Source organism: Cervus elaphus, chromosome X (assembly GCF_910594005.1).
Source record: "Cervus elaphus chromosome X, mCerEla1.1, whole genome shotgun sequence".
Classification (NCBI taxonomy): Eukaryota; Metazoa; Chordata; class Mammalia; order Artiodactyla; family Cervidae; genus Cervus; species Cervus elaphus.
In genome coordinates this window covers 68633178-68652656 of record NC_057848.1, presented here as the reverse complement: position 1 = coordinate 68652656, position 19479 = coordinate 68633178, and the positions used below count along the sequence as shown (strand labels likewise).

Here is a 19479-nt window from a genome sequence, read left to right as displayed (position 1 = left end):
TTGAAAATTTCATGCGAAATTCAGATATTTAATTTTTTTTGCCTTTTTTTTCTTTTAAAATTGTTATTTTGTATTGGGGTATAGTTGATTAATAATGTTGTGATACTCTCAGGTGAACAGCGAAGGGATTCAGCCATACAAATACCATTCTCCACATACAAAATCCATTCTCCCTCAAATGAGACAAAATAGTTTCAATCCTCAACTGCCTGTGAAATACATTCAGGGATAGCCTATTTAGAGATGATAACACTGAATTTAAGCTGATTAGTATAAGAAACTTTGTAATCTGAAATGATATAATGCCATCATTATAATTAACACACTTAATTTAACCTTTTTTCAGCAAGATGAAGAAGTGGGGGAGGGGTATTGGGGAATCATGGGCCTTTTTATGCATTAAGTTTTCTATATAATGCTTCCAGAGCAGTAACTGAGCAGTCCACCCAGTGCTTTTACTTTTGTGTTTGTTTTTGTTTAGTCAGTAAGTCGTGTCCAACACTTTTACAACCCCTGTGGACTGTAGCCCGCCAGGCTTCTCTGTAAATGGGATTTCACATGCAAGAAAACTGGAGCAGGTTGCCATTTCCTTCTCCAGGTAGATATTTCATATCTTTTTAATTAGGTAAATATATTGAAAGTTTCTGAAAGTGAAGTCAATGTAGATTTTTATTTATGTTGGGGAAACATGAGGGATCCTAATAGAGTTGTGTGACATCTCCATGGTTCTGCATCTTCACGCTGCTCTCTGGGGAACTGATCTTAAGTGTCTTGACTTCTTTGTATCAGTTGCAACTGTGGATTACCTTCTCACTTTGGATCCTGGTCACTGAAGTTTTCATTCTCCTTATCTGGCCATTCTGCTCACTTCTGTTCCTCCTCTTATACCCTAAATGTAGGTGCCTTCTTCAGCACAGAACAAGTCACTGACTCTCTTCTCAATATTGTGTTCCTTAGCAGTTATAGTCTCTTATCTCATAGCTTCAACTACCACTACTGTCAGTAGCATATCCCTCATGCTACCTCACACAGCTATGCATCTCTACTAGCTCTTCCATCTAATGTGGTCATCACTACATTGGTACATCGACATAGCCCTGTTAAATGTCTTGTTTGAAAAAACTGAGCAAAATAAAATAGAATGTTGATCACCTGAGTCACCAATCAACTGGACTGTCAGCTTTCTCATATTGCTTCTAAGAGGTGATGTGACATTGTAAGAAAATGCCTGGCTGGTATGCTGTGCTTAGGTTTTGGTATGAACTAGAACAAGATCTGTGGTTTTTTTTTTTTTTTTTCTGTATAGCCTAGGGGAAGCTTTCCTCCACAAATTTATACTGACTTCAGAGACAGCATTCACCTGATTTCATCAAACAGTCCATTTGATATCTTTTCCATGTTGCTAACTCAAGTGTTTTCTGTATGAATCCCAAGCCACAGTAAATATTCCTTGTTTTTCAGATAACTTGGAAGCTAATCCTGCTGCTAACTGATTTGTATTTTTATCTCCCACAGGGAAAAATAATCATATCAAGATCAGCTCTTTTTTTCATTGATTGCTTACCTTGCACTAGACACAATTACTCTGTGAGGTGAGTGGTTTTTTTTTTTTTTTTTTTTTGAGTTGAGTATTATTATTACCAACATACAGATAGGAAAACTAACCTCCAAAGCTATCATGCAACCTCTCCAAAGTTGCATAGAAAGTGGCAGGGTCGGGATTCAATTCGAGTTATGAATTCAAAACCTAGTCCCCTGCCACAATGTATTAGCAGGCAAAGAGTCTTTGTTGTTAATTGTCCTGATTACTTGCTCATTTAGAAGGTCTCTCAGTAGCATGGCTGTTGGATTACCTCATGTAGGAGTTTAAATTATAATGGGGTTTGAATTTTAGGGAAACAAAAAAATTATGTGACTTGCTTTATTGCAATATTCGCTTTGTTGCAATGGCCTAGAGCTGAATCTGCACTATTGCAGAGGCATACTTGTACTGCCAATGAAAATAATCATCAACTTGGAATTCTTCAATTTAATAATTAACATGTTCTTTAAAAGGAACGATCGATTAAAAGGATATACAAACTAAAAAACTGAGAGGATTCACTGCCAGTCGACTCATATAAAAGAATAAAAGGAGCTTTCAAGGAAAAAGAAAATCATATGAGCCAGAAATAAGAAAATAGAGGGAAGCCTGAAAACCAAGGGAAAATTCATGTAAAACTAAATAAATAGTGATCAGACAGAAGCAGTAAGTTCCTATGGGCTATAAAATAAAATTAAATGAAAATAAAAGCACAGATGATGGAAAAGGGTAAATTTGCAAAAAATGTTCACAGCAACATTGTAATAACAACAACAACAACAAAAAAAAAAAAAGAGAGAGAGAGAAAACCCAATCTGTAGTAATAAGAAAATGGGTGGCTAAATAGTACGAAAGGCATATGATGATCCAACATATAAGTGAAAAAATAAATAAGCTACTTATAGACACATCAGCATAAATAAATCCTAGAAATATAAGGTTGGCTGAAAAAACAAGATGACAACTAGCTACAGTATGACATCATTTTCCCAAAGATTAAAAAAGTGAACAATATACTGTTTAAAGATGCTTATAAATATAGTAGATATTAGAGATACCAAGAAATTAGAGATACCAAGGGAACATTTCATTCAAAGATGGGCACAATAAAGGACAGAAATGGTATGGACCTAACAGAAGCCAAACATATTAAGAAGAGGTGGCAAGAATACACCGAAGAACTATACAAAAAGATTTTTATGACCCAGATAACCACAATGGTGTGATCACTCAACCTAGAGCCAGATATCCTGGAATGTGAAGTCAAGTGGGCCTTAGGAAGCATCACTATGAATAAAGCTAGTGGAGGTGATGGAATTCCATTTGAGCTATTTCAAATCCTAAAAAATTATGCTGTGAAAGTGCTGCACTCAATATGCCAGCAAATTTGGAAAACTCAACAGTGGCCACAGGACTAGAAAAAGTCAGCTTTCATTCCAATCCCTAAGAAAAGCAATGCCAAAGAATGTTCAAATTACTGCACAATTGCACTCATCTCACACGCTAGCAAAGAAATGCTCAAAATTCACCAAGCCAGTCTTCAAAAGTACGTGAAACATGAACTTCCAGATGTTCAAGCTGGGTTTGGAAAAGCCTGAGGAACCAGAGATCAACTACCAACACCACTGGATCATAAAAAAAGCAAGACAGTTCTGGAAAAACATTTACTTCTGCTTTATTGACTACACCAAAGTATTTGACTGGGTGCATCATAACAAACTGTGAAAAATTCTTCAAGAGATGTGAATACCAGATCACCTTACCTGCCTCCTGGGAACTCTGTATGCAGGTCAATAAACTACAATTAGTGCCACACATGGACAGACTGGTTCCAAATTGGGAAAGGAGTTTGTCAAGGCTGTATATTGTCACCCTGCTTATTTAATTTATATGCAGAGTACATCATGTGAAATGCCAGATGAAGCACAAGATGGAATCAAGATTTTGGGGGAAATATCAATCATCTCAGATATGCAGATGACACCACCTTAATGGCAGAAAGCTAAGAAGAACTAAAGAGCTTCTTGATGAAAGTGAAAGAGGAGAGTGAAAAAATTGGTTTAAAACTCAACATTCAAAAAACTAAGATCATGGCATCTGGTCCCATCACTTCATGGCAAATAGATGGGGAAACAATGGAAACAGTGAGAGACTTTACTTTCCTGGGCTCCAAAATCACTCCTTATGGTGACTGCAGCCAAGAAATTAAAAGACACTTGATCCTTGGAAGAAAAGCTCTGACCAACCTAGACAGCATGTTAAAAAGCAGAGATGTTACTTTGCCAACAAAGGTCCGTCTAGTCAAAGCTATGGGGTTTTTCCAGTAGTCATGTATGGTTGTGAGAGTTGGATCATAAAGAAAGCTGAGAACTGAAGAATTGATGCTTTTGAACTGTGGTGTTGGAGAAGACTCTTGAGAGTCCCTTGGACTTCAAGGAGTTCAAACTAGTCAATTCTAAAGGAAATCAGTCCTGAATATTCATTGGAAGGACTGATGCTAAAGCTGAAACTCCAATATTTTGTCCACCTGATGCTTAGAACTGACTCAATCGAAAAGAGCCTGATGCTGGAAAAGATTGAAGGCAGGAGGAGAAGGGGACGACAGAGGATGAGATGGTTGGATGGCATCACTGACTCAATGGACATGAGTTTGAGCAAGATCCAGGAGTTGATGATGGACACGGAGGCCTGGTGTGCTGCAGTCCATGGGATCACGAAGAGTCAGACACAACTGAGCGACTGAACTGAACTGACTGATTTAAAAAGAAAATCAAAGGTAAACATAAATTTGGGGGAGTGTTTATCACTTTCAGGGGAGGCGGGACAGGGATACAGGAAAGATAAGAGAATAAAGGTACCTGCAAAGGACTTGGGAATCCTCTGCTTCCTAAATTGGTTTTCAAGTTGTTAAGTGTTCATTTTATTATTAACCTTTCTATTGTACAAAACTGTCATTCTTTGGTATGTACTACCTTTCTATTAGATGATGGAAACAAACATTTACTAAAGACAATATTCATATTTTGGAAAACATTTAAAGACTTAAATTTACAAACATAATATTCCCCTGTTTCAACTGGCAGTACTTTGAAGAGATAACGTAGAATTGTTAAAAGCTTTGCATGTTTGACCACATAAGTTGTGCTCTCTAAGATAAAATCAAGTTTCATGCTTCATCAACAAATAAACTTAATGAAACGAAAATGTGTACTGCTTGAAGAATCATAGTATTTTCTATAATTTTCTAAACATCTGTGTTTTAAGGACAAACTTGCATAAGTGTTAAAAAAGCAAAAGAGGCTATATTTATTCAAAAGCACTTTCCATTGCTCATTATAAGCTTTTATTTTTTAAATGTGTACAAGTTTGTTTCAAAGTCACTGGATCCTCAGAATATTTTGAAAAGAACAAAAGGAATGAAAACAAATTTTGAGGTAGAAGGGAACAGATGAAACAACTTCAGAAGTACATAAAAGAAAGGCAAAAGAAAATAAAAAGTAAATGATACGAATAAATAAAAAGAAACTTAAAAGCAAAAAGAAACATAAATCAACATAAAACAAACGAATCAAATAAAAATAAGAGAAACATAAAGCTAATAAAATAAAAAAAAAACAAAAATTAAAATAAACATAAAAAGAAAAAGGAAAATTACAATAGTACTACTGATTGTTTCAACCGCGAAGCTTCATCCTTTTAGAATCTTAGAGCAAGTAATTTGGAATTTTAAATAAATAAGCTTACATTTATTTACTCTGGTCCTAGAACTATTCTCAGGCTATGACTGTATTCACTGCTGGTCATAATTATTTATCAGCTCTTTAATGTGAGCCAGCTTATTGTAGAGATATTGGCATCTGAGTTTTTCTTCAAAATAATTGTGATTCATCTCTTTCATCTTCTGATATTCTAATGAGATTTTTTTATTAATAGCTTCATATTCTCTTGAATCTGGAGTAAACTGTTCCTTTTTTGAAGTTAGAGAAACAAATATTTTAGAAAAAGGCAGCAACTTTTCATGCAAGGCCTTATATTCCTCATAATCTACTCTAAATTCCTGCTCATAACGCTCACGTTGCTCAGAGGAAATTATAGTTATATAGCTAGTCAGATAATCTGGAAGCTCAGATGTTGAACAAGTCTTCTCAGTGGGAGTGCAAACCTTTGCAACTTCTTCACTTGAATTTGGTTTTGCACCTTCATCTTGTCTTTCACTATCTGTCTGTTGTTTCTCCAAAATCTTAATACTGTGCTCTTTGCTTTTTGCTTTATATTCCATAGATTTGTATTTGAATTTCTCACCAGTCAGTGAATGTTGTTTCTCCATATGCTTCGGATAATTCATTGTAACCGAAATAGAGGCTAATGTTTGCAGAGAGTGTTTACCCTGCTGGCACTCAAAAATTTTACTGCTTTGACTAAACCTGTCAACACGTGGGTCTTGAGTCTCAGGTCCTTCTGTAATGCTAGAATAACTACACTTAGAATAGACAGGCTGAAGAGAATTTGAAGTCGGAATGTGGATGTTGGGCAATGATGGAGAGCTAAGACCAGTGATAGATTCAAAGCATGGTGGGTGACCCAGGGCAGACATTTCACTGGCGTTATTCAAATGACCACTTGATGCTGACTGTTGTTTAGTTGTCAGGTGAGATATTCTAACTTTTTTGTTCTTTGAATAATCAATATCAGCTGAATTGTAAAGCTGTTCCTGAGAAGGAAAAAATATTTCATCTGTACTGGAACCTATAGAAAATTTTGGATGGTCAGTACCAGTAACATTGAGAAATGGATTTACTTTTCTGGCAAGCACTAACTCCAATGCCTGCCTGTCCAGCTCATTGTACCCAGGCCAGTCTCTTTGGAGCTCTTTAAAAACACAATTCTTTAAAGAATATGAAAGATCCTGAGTATTCAGATGAGCTACTTCCTGCAAAATTTTTCCAAGGGAGTCCTTGTCCTCTGCAGTCATGCCGTCTCTCTGAAGTCGAATAAGAAGTTCACGTTTCCTGTAGTCCTTCAGTGCTAATAAGTGAATCACTCTCTCCCGATAGGGCCGAGTGTGAACACTATTGGGCACGCGTGATTTACGAACTGTGTAAGCCAGGTTAACAGGAGCTGTTCTTTTTCTCTCAGGCACTGGATCTGGAATGACTTGAGGTGCTTTCCGAATTGGCATTCTTTTTGCTCCACGTGGTCTTATGTATTTCCACTTGTTGCAGGATTCCTCATCTGCCTGTCTCTTTCTCACCTGCATCAACAGCTCAGAGTAGATTGCTGTACACTCCATGTCTTTATCTTGCAGCAAATGCAAGCAACTGGGCTGTAAAGGACAATAGCTGGAGACATCTTGTTGCATATGGTCTTGATGGTTGTCTTTATCCACATTCGACAACTGAAAGTGAAACCTGTATCCATCAGTAGGTGAAATGTCTGGGGAAATTTTCATAAGCTCTGGGAGTCCTTGGAACTGAAGATAAGACTGAGGCATTACTGTGTTTCCATGGTTGCCACAGGAATCAATTGCCTGAATGGCTGGCCTGGGAAACTGCCTGGATAGCACAAAGTCATGGACTTGCCTTGGCTCTATACAGACTACCTTATCCACTGCCACCTCTCCTTCCTGACGTACCACTTCTCCCACTTCTCTGTCTCTGGAAGCCTTCATATAGTCACATCTGTAAAGATCAAAGTTTACACAGTAAGATACTTTAGAAAAGAATGCCCTTCTTTGGCTGAAAATGTTTCTCCTAGGCTGTTGTTTATAAAACTAAGAGACTTTTCGCCCATGTAACAAAAGCAAGAAGTGCCTGGTTGACATAGAACTTGGAGAGGTAAATGTGGTGGAATGATCTAATCACTTTCCAATGTTCTTCCTTTCACATTTTTCATTCCTCTTCAGGAGGAACTGTTAACCTTAAGTGGAAAGTGTTGAATTATTCTCTGAACTCAGTACATAATCTTTTCCCAGTAAACCTAACATCAAGTAGAAGTACTTAATAGGAGGATTAATAGAGGTCTCAAGCTTATGGAAACTAGAGGAGAGGGCTTCCACATAGTATAATTAACATTTACTTCCCCTTGTATTTACTCTGACATGCATGTGGGCTGTTGAATCCTTCTTGGGATTGGAGCCTGCCCTATCAACAGGCAATCTCACTTGATAGCTAAACATGCTATTTTGTTTAAATAGTGGGTAAAAGCCAACAGTTTAGAGGTGGTCATTTCTCTTTCTCAACTAACCATTACCAATGAGTGGAAGGACTTTTCAGCTCCTTAGCTCGCCCCTTCTGCCCATTATTCTGCTTCTTTACATTCTTCCTAAAGATGATCCTCAACAGATCACAGGATTACCCAGGTAAATTTGCCCATACTGAAAGAAATCTTGCAGCCACTCATGCTAGAGATGTACAGTGGAATTACAGAATGTACACAGATTATAAGAAATTCCAGCCAGTTCCAACAAATTTCACCCTAAACAATATAAGGCACAATTCTCCTTCCTCAACGTCTTCACATTCCTCGCCCATCTTATTCTCAGATTTGTCAACCTTTACTGATGGCAGCATCTTTCACCTTATCACACAACTAGAAAACCTCAACATCATCTTCTGCTACCCCCTCAAATATACTTCTCATTAATTTCCCTCCAAAACAATTATTCAGCCACCAAATATCATTCATCCAATAGATAGTTACCTAATATCTATCATGTGCCAAACAGTATTCTAGATGCTTGGGAATATGGCAATGAACAAAATTGAAGCGAACAAAAATCCTTGTTCTCATATTGCTCATATTCTTATCAAGTCTTTCTGCATAACATTCCAATCAACCCCTTCCTCTCCCACACCACAGCCATTGTTCTAATTTAGGCCAAAAGCATCTTATCCAACATCATGTCCTCTCTTCCTAACTTGATTTCTTGCCTGCCATCTTTTCTTCTTCTTTCTGTCTTCAAAATATCAACTATAATTCCAATCAACTTTACTCGAAAACAAGTCATTGTTCTCATTACTTAAAGAATAAAATTAATGAAAAGGTGCTCAATATCACTAATTATCAGGGGAATGCAAATCAAACCACAATGAGCACCTCAGACCTATCAGAATAGCTATCATCTAAAAGACAAGAGATAACAAGTGTTGGTCAGGATGTGAGGAAAAATGAACATTCATGAACTGTTAGTGGGACCATAAATTGGTACAATTACAATGAAAGACAGTATGGACGTTCCTTAATCAGTTAAAAATAGAACTACCATGTGATTCAGCAATCCCACTTCTGGGTATATAGTCAAAGGAAATGCGAATGAGATCTCAAAGATATATCTCCATTCCCATGTCCATTGCAGCATTGTTCACAAAAGCAAAAAACATAGAAACAACCTAAATGTCCATCACTTGTTGAGCAAATGAGGGCATCATCAATACTCTCTACTTGTCTCATTCATCTTAGGTTCAGCCCATTAAATTTCTACTCAGCCTTAGAAGTCCCCCTCAAATGTCACATTCATCCATAAGACCTTCCTCTACTCAAAACTAATACTTCCCCCTTCATGACAGTCCCAGAGCACAGTGGATCTATGAAAAACACCACACATCTTATCATTTATTACTCATGTGTCTGTCTCCTCTATTAGATTCTGATTCTATACCTGTGGCAACTACATTCTACACAAATTTGTATGACCCTTCCTTTTTGTCCCTAGTACCTCCCTCTAGAATTAGCAGGTGCACAGTAGAAAGTACTCTCTAAAATATTTGTCAAAAGAATGAATAATAGTACATTTGCTTTTCTCCTGGCAAAGATATATTACAGTCACACCAAGAGGTTAGATTGTCTGTTAATGACAGTGAGATGTTCTGTTCCTCTTCAAGAATTTTTTCATATTCTTGTTAATGTCCCAGTATTTTTATATTTTAAAAAACTGAAATCACTGTTGCAGGGAGAATGCAAAATACTTCAGAAAAACCAATGAACTTCTAAAATATATTCAGCAATATAATGCTCTAATGTATGCACACATACTTTTTTTGATTCTTCTTGGAGACCTCTAGTAGGCACAGAAAGTAATCATATATCCTTCACTATCTTTATGCAAAATCTGGAAGAATAAAATACTTCTAGGATAGTTCTATTCCCACTGGAAATAACAACAACAGAATTTTACTTAGTAAGAAACTGGAAAGGGAGGCATAAATATCAAAATAGTACTAACAGACATAAAAGAAGACTTGAAAACATGAAGAAAGATTTCATGATTTCTGAAAAGATAATGGAATATTGTAAGGATGTCAAATATTTCCAAATTATTACATGCATTTAGCAAAATCACAATAAAAACATTAGCAGGATTATTTTCTTTAAATCTATCAAAACTATTATAAAATTCAACTGCAAGAAGAGCTAATAGAATTCCCACAAAGGAGCTGATAACATGAAGCTACAATAATACAGTAAGGAACTAGCATAACACTTTGAAAATGAGTAAAAGTGAACAGATATCTGAGATAGTCCAAGAATTTACTTAATAAACCATTTAAAAGACCATCAGTAATCAATGTAGAAGGGTAGATCATTGCATGAACACTGCTTAGACAAGTTGTCAACATTTTAGGAAAAATACTATATTGGAGTCTTCTTTCAAAACATTGTAAATTCCGATGTATCACAGAGTTTAAAAAAAAAAAAAGCATAAATATACCTGAAATACAACATTGCAAATTAACCATAGTTCAATAAAATAGTTTTAAAATAATAATAAATAAATGTTCATATACACACAAAATAAAACCATAATATAACAAAAAATTAGAAGTTAAGCGTATTGGCAACAATAACATGGAAAAAATGAACATAATTTATTGCATACACAATAATTGTCATATTAAAGTACACTCAAATTCTATCTCATCAAGGTCAAAAATTGGTATCAAAGTAAAGAAAGCTTGAGAAATAAAACCAGATTTCTCTGGAGGCACACAGGACTGTATAATAATTGCTGCTGAAAAGTTATTTGTACAGGCTTTAAGAAAAAGCTAATCAAAATCAAAACCACAATGAGGCACCATTACACGCCAGTCAGGATGGCTGCTATCCAGAAGTCTACAAGCAGTAAATGCTGGAGAGGGTGTGGAGAAAAGGGAACCCTCTTACACTGTTGGTGGGAATGCAAACTAGTACAGCCACTATGGAGAACAGTGTGATTTCTTAAAAAACTGGAAATAGAACTGCCATATGACCCAGCAATCCCACTTCTGGGCATACACACTGAGGAAACCAGATCTGAAAGAGACACGTGCACCCCAATGTTCATCGCAGCACTGTTTATAGTAGCCAGGACATGGAAGCAAACTAGACGCCCGTCAGCAGACGGATTGATAAGGAAGCTGTGGTACATATACACCATGGAATATTACTCAGCCATTAAAAAGAATTCATTTGAATCCGTTCTAATGAGATGGATGAAACTGGAGCCCATTATACAGAGTGAAGTAAGCCAGAAAGATAAAGAACATTACAGCATACTAACACATATATATGGAATTTAGAAAGATGGTAATGATAACCCTATATGCAAAACAGAAAAAGAGACACAGAAGTACAGAACAGACTTTTGGACTCTGTGGGAGAAGGTGAGGGTGGGATGTTTCGAGAGAACAGCACGTATATTATCTATAGTGAAGCAAATCACCAGCCCAGGTTGGATGCATGAGACAAGTGCTCGGGCCTGGTGCACTGGGAAGACCCAGAGGAATCGGGTGGAGAGGAAGGTGGGAGGGGGGATCGGGATGGGGAATACATGTAAATCCATGGCTGATTCATGTCAATGTATGACAAAACCCACTGAAATGTTGTGAAGTAATTAGCCTCCAACTAATAAAAATAAATGAAAAAAAAAAAGATACAGAAGGTAAAAAAAAAAAGAAAAAGCTAATCAATCAAATTATTGAATACTATCCTAACTTTCTTATTAAGTAGGTAGCAGTAATAAATTATATTCTAAAAATTGACTTTCTCTTTCAGAGGTCCCAAGATGGTGGAGGAACAGGATGGAGAGACCACTTTCTCCCCCACAAATTCATCAAAAGATCATTTGAATGTTGAGCAACTTCCACAAAACAACTTCTGAATGCTGATAGAGGACACTAGGCACCTAGAAAGGCAGTCCAATCTCTTCAAAAGGAGGTAGGACAAAATATAAAAGACAAAAACAGAGACAAAAAATTTAGTGACAGAGACTCATCCTGGGGAGTGAGTCGTGAGGAGGAAAAGTTTCCACACAGTAGGAAACCCTCTCACAGATATATGTAGGGGGAGTTTTGGAATTTCAGAGGGCAACATAACCATGAGGAGGAAAAAAAAAAAAAAAGCACAGAATATACACCTAACCACAACCACTAGGGTAGACAGAGAAGTGGCCCAGATGCTTGTGTCCGCACCAGTGAATGGGGACTGGGCAAGGAGGCACACACTGAATCATCAGTCCTTAGGGTAAGGACCAGGTCTGAATGCCCTGAGGACAATCTGAGGGAGTAATGTGAGACAGCAACCCAAACCCTGGGATCACCAGAGAGACAAAAATAAAGAACCATTCCCACAAAACACTCTAAGGCCTCACAATGATCCCTGCTGCACTCACAGAACAAAGGATTGAGCAAACCAGCTGCCATATAGGGCCCTACCTCCTGGAGGCAGAGAGGCAGTTGTGCAAGGGCTAGAAGGCAAGGGGCTGCTACAATCTTCACCCAAGAGACTGCATCTTCCACCAAACTGTGAGCAGGATCCCAGTTGCTAACCATATATTCCTAGGATCCTGGACAGTTGACATCTGCCAGGAGGGTCAGAGCCTGAGATCAGATGCCAGAAGAGACACATGGCACACCTGGGACTGTGCTCTCGTGGCGCACCCAGGAAACTGAGTGGCCAGGACCAGGGAGGTGAATAAGATGCATGGCCCACCTGAGACAGTGTGCTCGCCAAGCACCCGGGTCACCTGAGCTGTACGGACCTGGGAAGGGCACAAAATGCACAGCCCTTAAGGGTCTATGCCCCTGTGGAGCACATGAGAACCTGAGTGCTTAGTCCTGGGAACTGTATGAAATGCAGGGCCCACTTGGGACAGTGCCCCTGCAGAGTACCCTGGAGCCTGAGCAATGTAGACCTGGGAAGTACATGCTGCCTTGGGCTGTGGCAAACCCAGTGTGGTCCATCCACTGCGAACACTCCCCACACATGCCAGTGGTATTTGTTTGCAGTGTTCCTCCCTCCCCACAATACAACTGAACAAGTGAGTCTAAATAAGTGGCCACCTTCGCCCCCTAGTGTCAGGGCAGAAATTAGACACAGAAGAGACTTGCAAACAGAGGAAGCCAAAATAAACAAAGAAGGGAGAACTGCTCTGGAAGTGACAGATGCATCAGATTAAACCCTGCATTTAACACTGGAGACTGTGCATTTGAGGGGCACCTATAGACCTTGAGAACAACTACAAGCTGTAACAAGGGACTGTCTGACACTGAACTGACCCCACACTACCTACAATAGCTCCAGAGAAATTCCTACTATTTTTTACTATTATATTATTATTTACTATTTATTATTTAATTTTACTATTATTATACTATTATTTACTATTATACTATTATTTTCCTATTATTTTTACTATTATCACTTATTAAATTGTTTTAAAAATTAATTATTTATTACTTCTTTAAATTTCATTTTTATAGCCTACTACTACCTTTCAAAAAAACCCCTATTTTTAAAAACAAATTCCACATATTTTAAAAATATTTTTGTGATTGATTATGTTTTGTATTTTTATATTGTATTTTTGAGAGTCTAAAATTTATTCTAGGTTTTCAATCTCTGCTTTTTGACATTTATAAATCTTTTACCTCTAAGAATCTAATCTTCAGTATCAATTTTTCCTGAGGGATTTGATAACCAACTTGATTGCTCTCTCCCCTTTTGACTTTCCCTTTCTAATCCCTGGTGGTGCAAATGGTAAAGTGTCTGTCTGCAGTGCTAGAGACCCAGGTTTGATCCCTGGGTTGGGAAGATCCCCTGGAGAAGGAAATGGCAACCCACTCCAGTACTCTTGCCTGGAAAATTCCATGGACTGAGGAGCCTGGTAGGCTACAGTCCATGGGGTTGCAAAGAGTCGGACACGGCTGAGTGACTTTGCTTTCACTTTTCTAATCCAGGTCACCTCTATCTCCTTCCTTCCTCTTCTCTTCTCTATATAACTCTGTGAATCTCTCTGGGTGTTCCTGGCTGTGGAGAATTGTTTTGCCAATAACCTAAGGGTTTTACCTTCTAGGCTATATGGATGGAGAAGTCTTGAGGCTACTGTAGGAGGAGGACTGAAAGCCAGAGGAAGGAAGCTTAACTACAAAACTTTATAACATCAGAGAACTCCTGACTCCAAGGAACATTAATAGACAAGGGCTTACCCAAAAGTCTCCACACCTACACTGAAACCAAGCTCCAGCCAAGAGCCAACAAGTACCAGTGAAAGACACACCATGTTAATTCTTCAGCAAAACAGGAACACAACCCTGAACATGAAAAAAATGGGCTGCCCAAAGCTGAGCCAAACCTATAGACACTCCAAAACTCACTACTTGACACTTTACTGCACTCCAGAGAGAATACATCCAGCTCCATCCACCAGAACACAGACACAAGCTTCCCCAAACAGAAAGCCCTGACAAGCCATTAGTGCAACCCACACACAGGGAGCAGACTCCACAATTAAGAGGAACAGTGAACTTGCAGCCTGCAAAAATGGAACCCCAAACACAGCAATCCAAATAAAATGAAAAGACAGAGAAATATTCAGCAGGTGAAGGAACATGATAAAAACCCACCAAACCAAAACAAAAAAGTAGGAGATAGGGAGTACACCTGAAAAAGAATTCAGAATAATGATAGTAAAGATGATTCAAAATCTTGAAAGCAAAATGGGGTTACAGATAAATAGACTAGAGACAAGGATTGAGAAGATGCAAGAAATGTTTAGCAAGGACCTAGAAGAAATAATGAAGAATCAATCAATAATGAATAATGCAATAACTGAGATAAAAAGCACTCTGGAGGGAACCAACAGTAGAATAACTGAGGCAGAAGACAAGAAAAGTGAGGTGGAAGATAGAATGATGGAAATAAGTGAAGCAGAGAGGAAAGAATTAAAAGAAAAGAAGACAGCCTCACAGACTTCTGGGAAAATGCTAAACACCACAACATTTGAATCATAGGTGTCCCAGAAGAAAATAAAAACAAAGGGCATGAGAAAATACTTGAGGAGATAATAGTTGAAAACTTCCCTAATATGGGGAAGAAAATAGCCACCCAAGTCCAAGAAACCCAGAGAGTCCCAAACAGGATAATCTGAGGGTAAAACACCCAAAGACACACATTAATCAAACTAACAAAGATCAAACACAAATACTAAAAGCAGCAAGGGAAAAGCAACAGATAACACACAAGGGGATCTCTATGAGGATAACAAGTCCTCTCAATATAAACCCTTCAGGCCAGCAGGGAATGGAAGGACATCCTTAAACTGATGAAAGAGAAAATCCTACAACCAAGATTGATCTACTCAGCAAGAATCTCATTCAGATGTGAAGGAGAAATCAAAAGCTTTACAGACAAGCAAAAGCTGAGAGAATTCAGCAACATCAAACCAGCTTTTCAACAAAAGATAAAGGATTTTCTCTAGACAGGAAACACAGACAAGGTTTACAAAAATGAACCCCAAACAACAAAGTAAATGGTAAAGGGATCATACTTATCAATAATTACCTTAAACGTAAATGGGTTAAATGCTCCAACCAAAAGACAAAGACTGGCTGAACGGATACAAAAACAAGACCCCTATATATGCTGTCTACGAGAGACCCACCTCAAACCTAGAGACACATACAGACTGAAAGTGAAGGGCTGGAAAAATTTATTTCATGAAAATGGGGACCAAAGGAAAGCAGGAGTAGCAATACTCATACCAGATAAAATAGACTTTGAAATAAAGACTGTGATAAGAGACAAAGAAGGACACTACATAATGATCAAAGGATTAATCCAAGAAGAAGATATACCAATTACAAATATATATAAACATCTCATCATGATAATAATGGGGGACCTTAATACCGCAATCACAGCTTTGGACAGTTCAACCAAACAGAAAATTAGCAAGGAAACACAAGCTCTAAATGATACAATGGACCAGTTAGACTTAACTGATATCTATAGGGCATTTCACGCAGAAACAATGGAATTCAACTTTTTCTCACATGCACAAGGAACATTCTCCAGGATAGATCACATCGTGGGCCATAAATCTAGAATTGGTAAATTTTTAAAAACTGAAGTCATTTCAAGCATCTTTTCTAATCATATTGTGGTAAGATTAGATATCAACTACAGGAAAAAGACTATTAAAAATACAAACAGAGGGAGGAGCCAAGATGGCGGAGGACTAGGACAGCGAGACCACTTTCTCCCCTACAAATTCATTGAAAGAACAATTCAACACAGAGCAAACTTCACAAAACAACTTCTGATCACTAGCTGAGGACATCAGGCGCCCAGAAAAGCAGCCCATTGTCTTCGAAAGGAGGTAGGACAAAATACAAAAGATAAAAAGAGAGACAAAAGAGCTAGGGACAGAGACCCATCCCGGGAAGGGAGTCTTAATAGAGGAAGTTTCCAAACACCAGGAAACCCTCTCACTGGCGGGTCTGGGGGAAGTTTTTGAATCTCGGAGGGCAACCTAACTGGGAGGAAAATAAACAAATAAATAAATAAACCCCACAGATTACGTGCCTAAAAGCAACTCCCAGCAGAAAAGTACCCCAGACGCCCGCATCCACCACCAGCAAGTGGGGGCGGAACGGAGAGGAGCGGGTGGCATTGTTTAGGATAAGGACCGGGCCTGAGTGCCCTGAGGGCAATCAGAGGGAGCTTTTGTGAGATACCAACTTAAACTGTGGGACAGCAAAAGAGAGAGAGAAAATTAACCGGCCCGAACACACTGCCGGCCGTTCGTAGAACAAAGGGTCTGAGCAAGTCCAGAGGAGCTAGCCGGCTGTGGACCGGCCCAGCCCCGCCGGAGGCAGGAGGCTGGGGGAGAGGAAAAGGGCAAACTCGGCCCCAAAGACGGAATCCCCTACCACACTACAAACAGGCCTCCAGTTTCTAACCAAAGACTTCCTGAGATTCTGGATGGTCGACATCCGCCAGGAGGGTCACGGCTAGATACAGGGCGCACGCACCTGACCAGCATGGGCAGGGACTGGGGCTGGGGACGCGGAGGGGAGAAGGCACACCGCATCCGGGGAGAGTGCACCCGTCAATCTCCTGGCTGCCTGAGCTGCTCGGGCCAGGGAAGGCAAAAAACGCAGGTGCAACCGAGTCCGCGCTTTTGTGGAGTACCCAAAAACTGCGCACGCAACGCATGCAATGCAGGTCACGCTCCATATAGAGCAGCCGGGAGCCTGAGCAGCATAGACAGGGAAAACAGCACCCTACACTTCCCTGCAGCGCGACGGAACTAGCGAACCTGAACAAGAGACCACCTCCGCCCGCCTGTGTCAGGGCGGAAATTAGGCACTGAAGAGACCGGCAAACAGAAGCCAAATAAACAAAGGGAACCGCTTCAGAAGGGACCCGTGCAACAGATTAAAATCACTGTAGATAACACTGACTACACCGGAAGGGGCCTATAGATATCGAGAAGTGTAAGCTTGAATGAGGAGCTATCTGAAACTGAACTGAACCCACACTGACTGCAACAGCTCCAGAGAAATTCCTAGATATATTTTTACTTTTTTTTCTAAATTAAAAAAAAATTTTTTTCTTTTCTTTTCTTTTTTATTTTTTCTCTTTTATTTTCTTTTAAAATTCCCTATTACTCCCTATTACTCCTTAACTTTCATTTTCATATATTTTTACGATTTTTTTAATCAGGAAAAAAAAATTTTTTTCTTGTTTTTTTCCTTTTTTTTTTTTCTCATATTTCCTTTTAAAGTCCTCTATTACTCCTCTACTACTCCTTAAGTTTCATTTTCATTTCACTATAACCTTGAAAAAAAAAAAAGAGAGAAACCCTATTTTTAAACCAAACTTCATATATATTTCTAAAATTGTTTTGTGTTTTTGTTTTTGTTTTTAACATTGTATTTTTAAGAGTCTAACCTCTACTCTAGATTTTTAATCGTTGTTTTTCAGTATGTGATATAAATTTTGGACATTTAAGAAGTCAATATTCAGTTCCCATTTTTACTCAGGAGGGTGATGATTACTCTCTCCCACTTTTGACTCTGAGTTTTCTACCTCAGAACACCTCTGTTTCCTCCTTTCCCCTTCTCTTCCCAATTCAATTCTGTGAATCTTTGTGGGTGTCTGGGCTACGGAGAACACTTTGGGAACAGACAACTGTGTAGATCTGTCTCTCTCCTCTTGAGTCCCCCTTTTTCTCCTCCTGCTCATCTCTATCTCCCTCCTCCCTCTCCTCTTTTTCATGTAATTCTGTGAACCTCTCTGGGTGTCCCTCATGGTGGAGAATCTTTTCACCATTAACCTAGAAGTTTTATTATCAGTGCTGTATAGTTGGAGAATTCCTGAGACTACTGGAAGAATAAAACTGAAATTCAGAGGCAGGAGACTTAAGCCCAAAACCTGAGAACACCAGAAAACTCCTGACGACATGGAACATTAAGTAATAAGAGACAATTCAAAAGCCTCCATACCTACACTGAAACCAACCACCACCCAAGAGCCAGTAAGTTTCAGAGCAAGACATACCATGCAAATTCTCCAGCAACGCAGGAACATAGCCCTGAGCATCAACTTATAGGCTGCAGTATCACACCTAACACATAGACCGATCTCAAAACTCATTACTGAACACTCCATTGCACTCCAGAGAGAAGAAATCTAGTTCCATGCACCAGAACACCGACGCAAGCTTCCTTAACCAGGAAACCTTGACAAGCCAATCGTCCAACCCCACCCACTGGGTGAAACCTCCACAATTAAAAGGAACCACAGACCTCCAGAATACAGAAAGCCCACTCCAGACACAGCAAACTAAACAAGATGAAAAGGCAGAGAAATACCCAACAGGTAAAGAAACATGAAAAATGCCCAACAAGTCAAACAAAAGAGGAGGAGATAGGGAATCTACCTGAAAAGGAATTTAGAATAATGATAATAAAAATGATCCATAATCTTGAAAACAAAATGGAGTTACAGATAAATAGCCTGGAGACAAAATTGAGAAGATGCAAGAAATGTTTAATAAAGACCTAGAAGAAATAAAAAAAGAGTCAATTAAAAGTGAATAATGCAATAAATGAGATCAAAAACACTCTGGAGGGAACCAAGAGTAGAATAACGGAGACAGAAGATAGGATAAGTGAGGTAGAAGATAAAATGATGGACATAAATGAAGCAGAGAGGAAAAAAGAAAAAAGAATCAAAAGAAATGAGGACAACATCAGGGACCTCTGGGACAATGTGAAACGCCCCAACATTGGAATCATAGGAGTCCCAGAAGAAGAAGACAAAAAGGAAGGCCATGAGAAAATACTCGAGAAGATAATAGCTGAAAATTTCCCTAAAATGGGGAAGGAAATAGCCACCCAAGTCCAAGAAGCCCAGAGAGTCCCAAACAGGATAAACCCAAGGCAAAACACCACAAGACACATATTAATCAAATTAACAAAGATCAAACACAAAGAACAAATATTAAAAGCAGGAAGGGAGAAACAACAAATAACACACAAAGGGATTCCCATAAGGATAACAGCTGATCTATCAACAGAAACCCTCCAGGCCAGAAGGGAATGGCAGGACATACTGAAAGTAATGAAAGAGAATAA

At 38.7% G+C, this 19479-nt stretch overlaps 1 protein-coding gene across 1 annotated transcript in view; it reads right to left on the bottom strand.

Moving 5' to 3' along the window:
- Window positions 1-5372: 5372 nt before the first annotated feature.
- LOC122690337 (RNA polymerase II elongation factor ELL2-like) overlaps window positions 5373-19479 on the bottom strand; it is a 47492-nt gene continuing 33385 nt past the window's right edge. Inside the window, exons 2-4 of the mRNA XM_043897384.1 lie at window positions 16870-17036; window positions 12496-12596; window positions 5373-7260 (exon numbers count right to left, since the gene is read on the bottom strand). Of these exons, the coding sequence (XP_043753319.1) occupies window positions 5373-7260; window positions 12496-12596; window positions 16870-17036 (2156 nt within the window). The remainder of the gene's footprint in view (window positions 7261-12495; window positions 12597-16869; window positions 17037-19479) is intronic.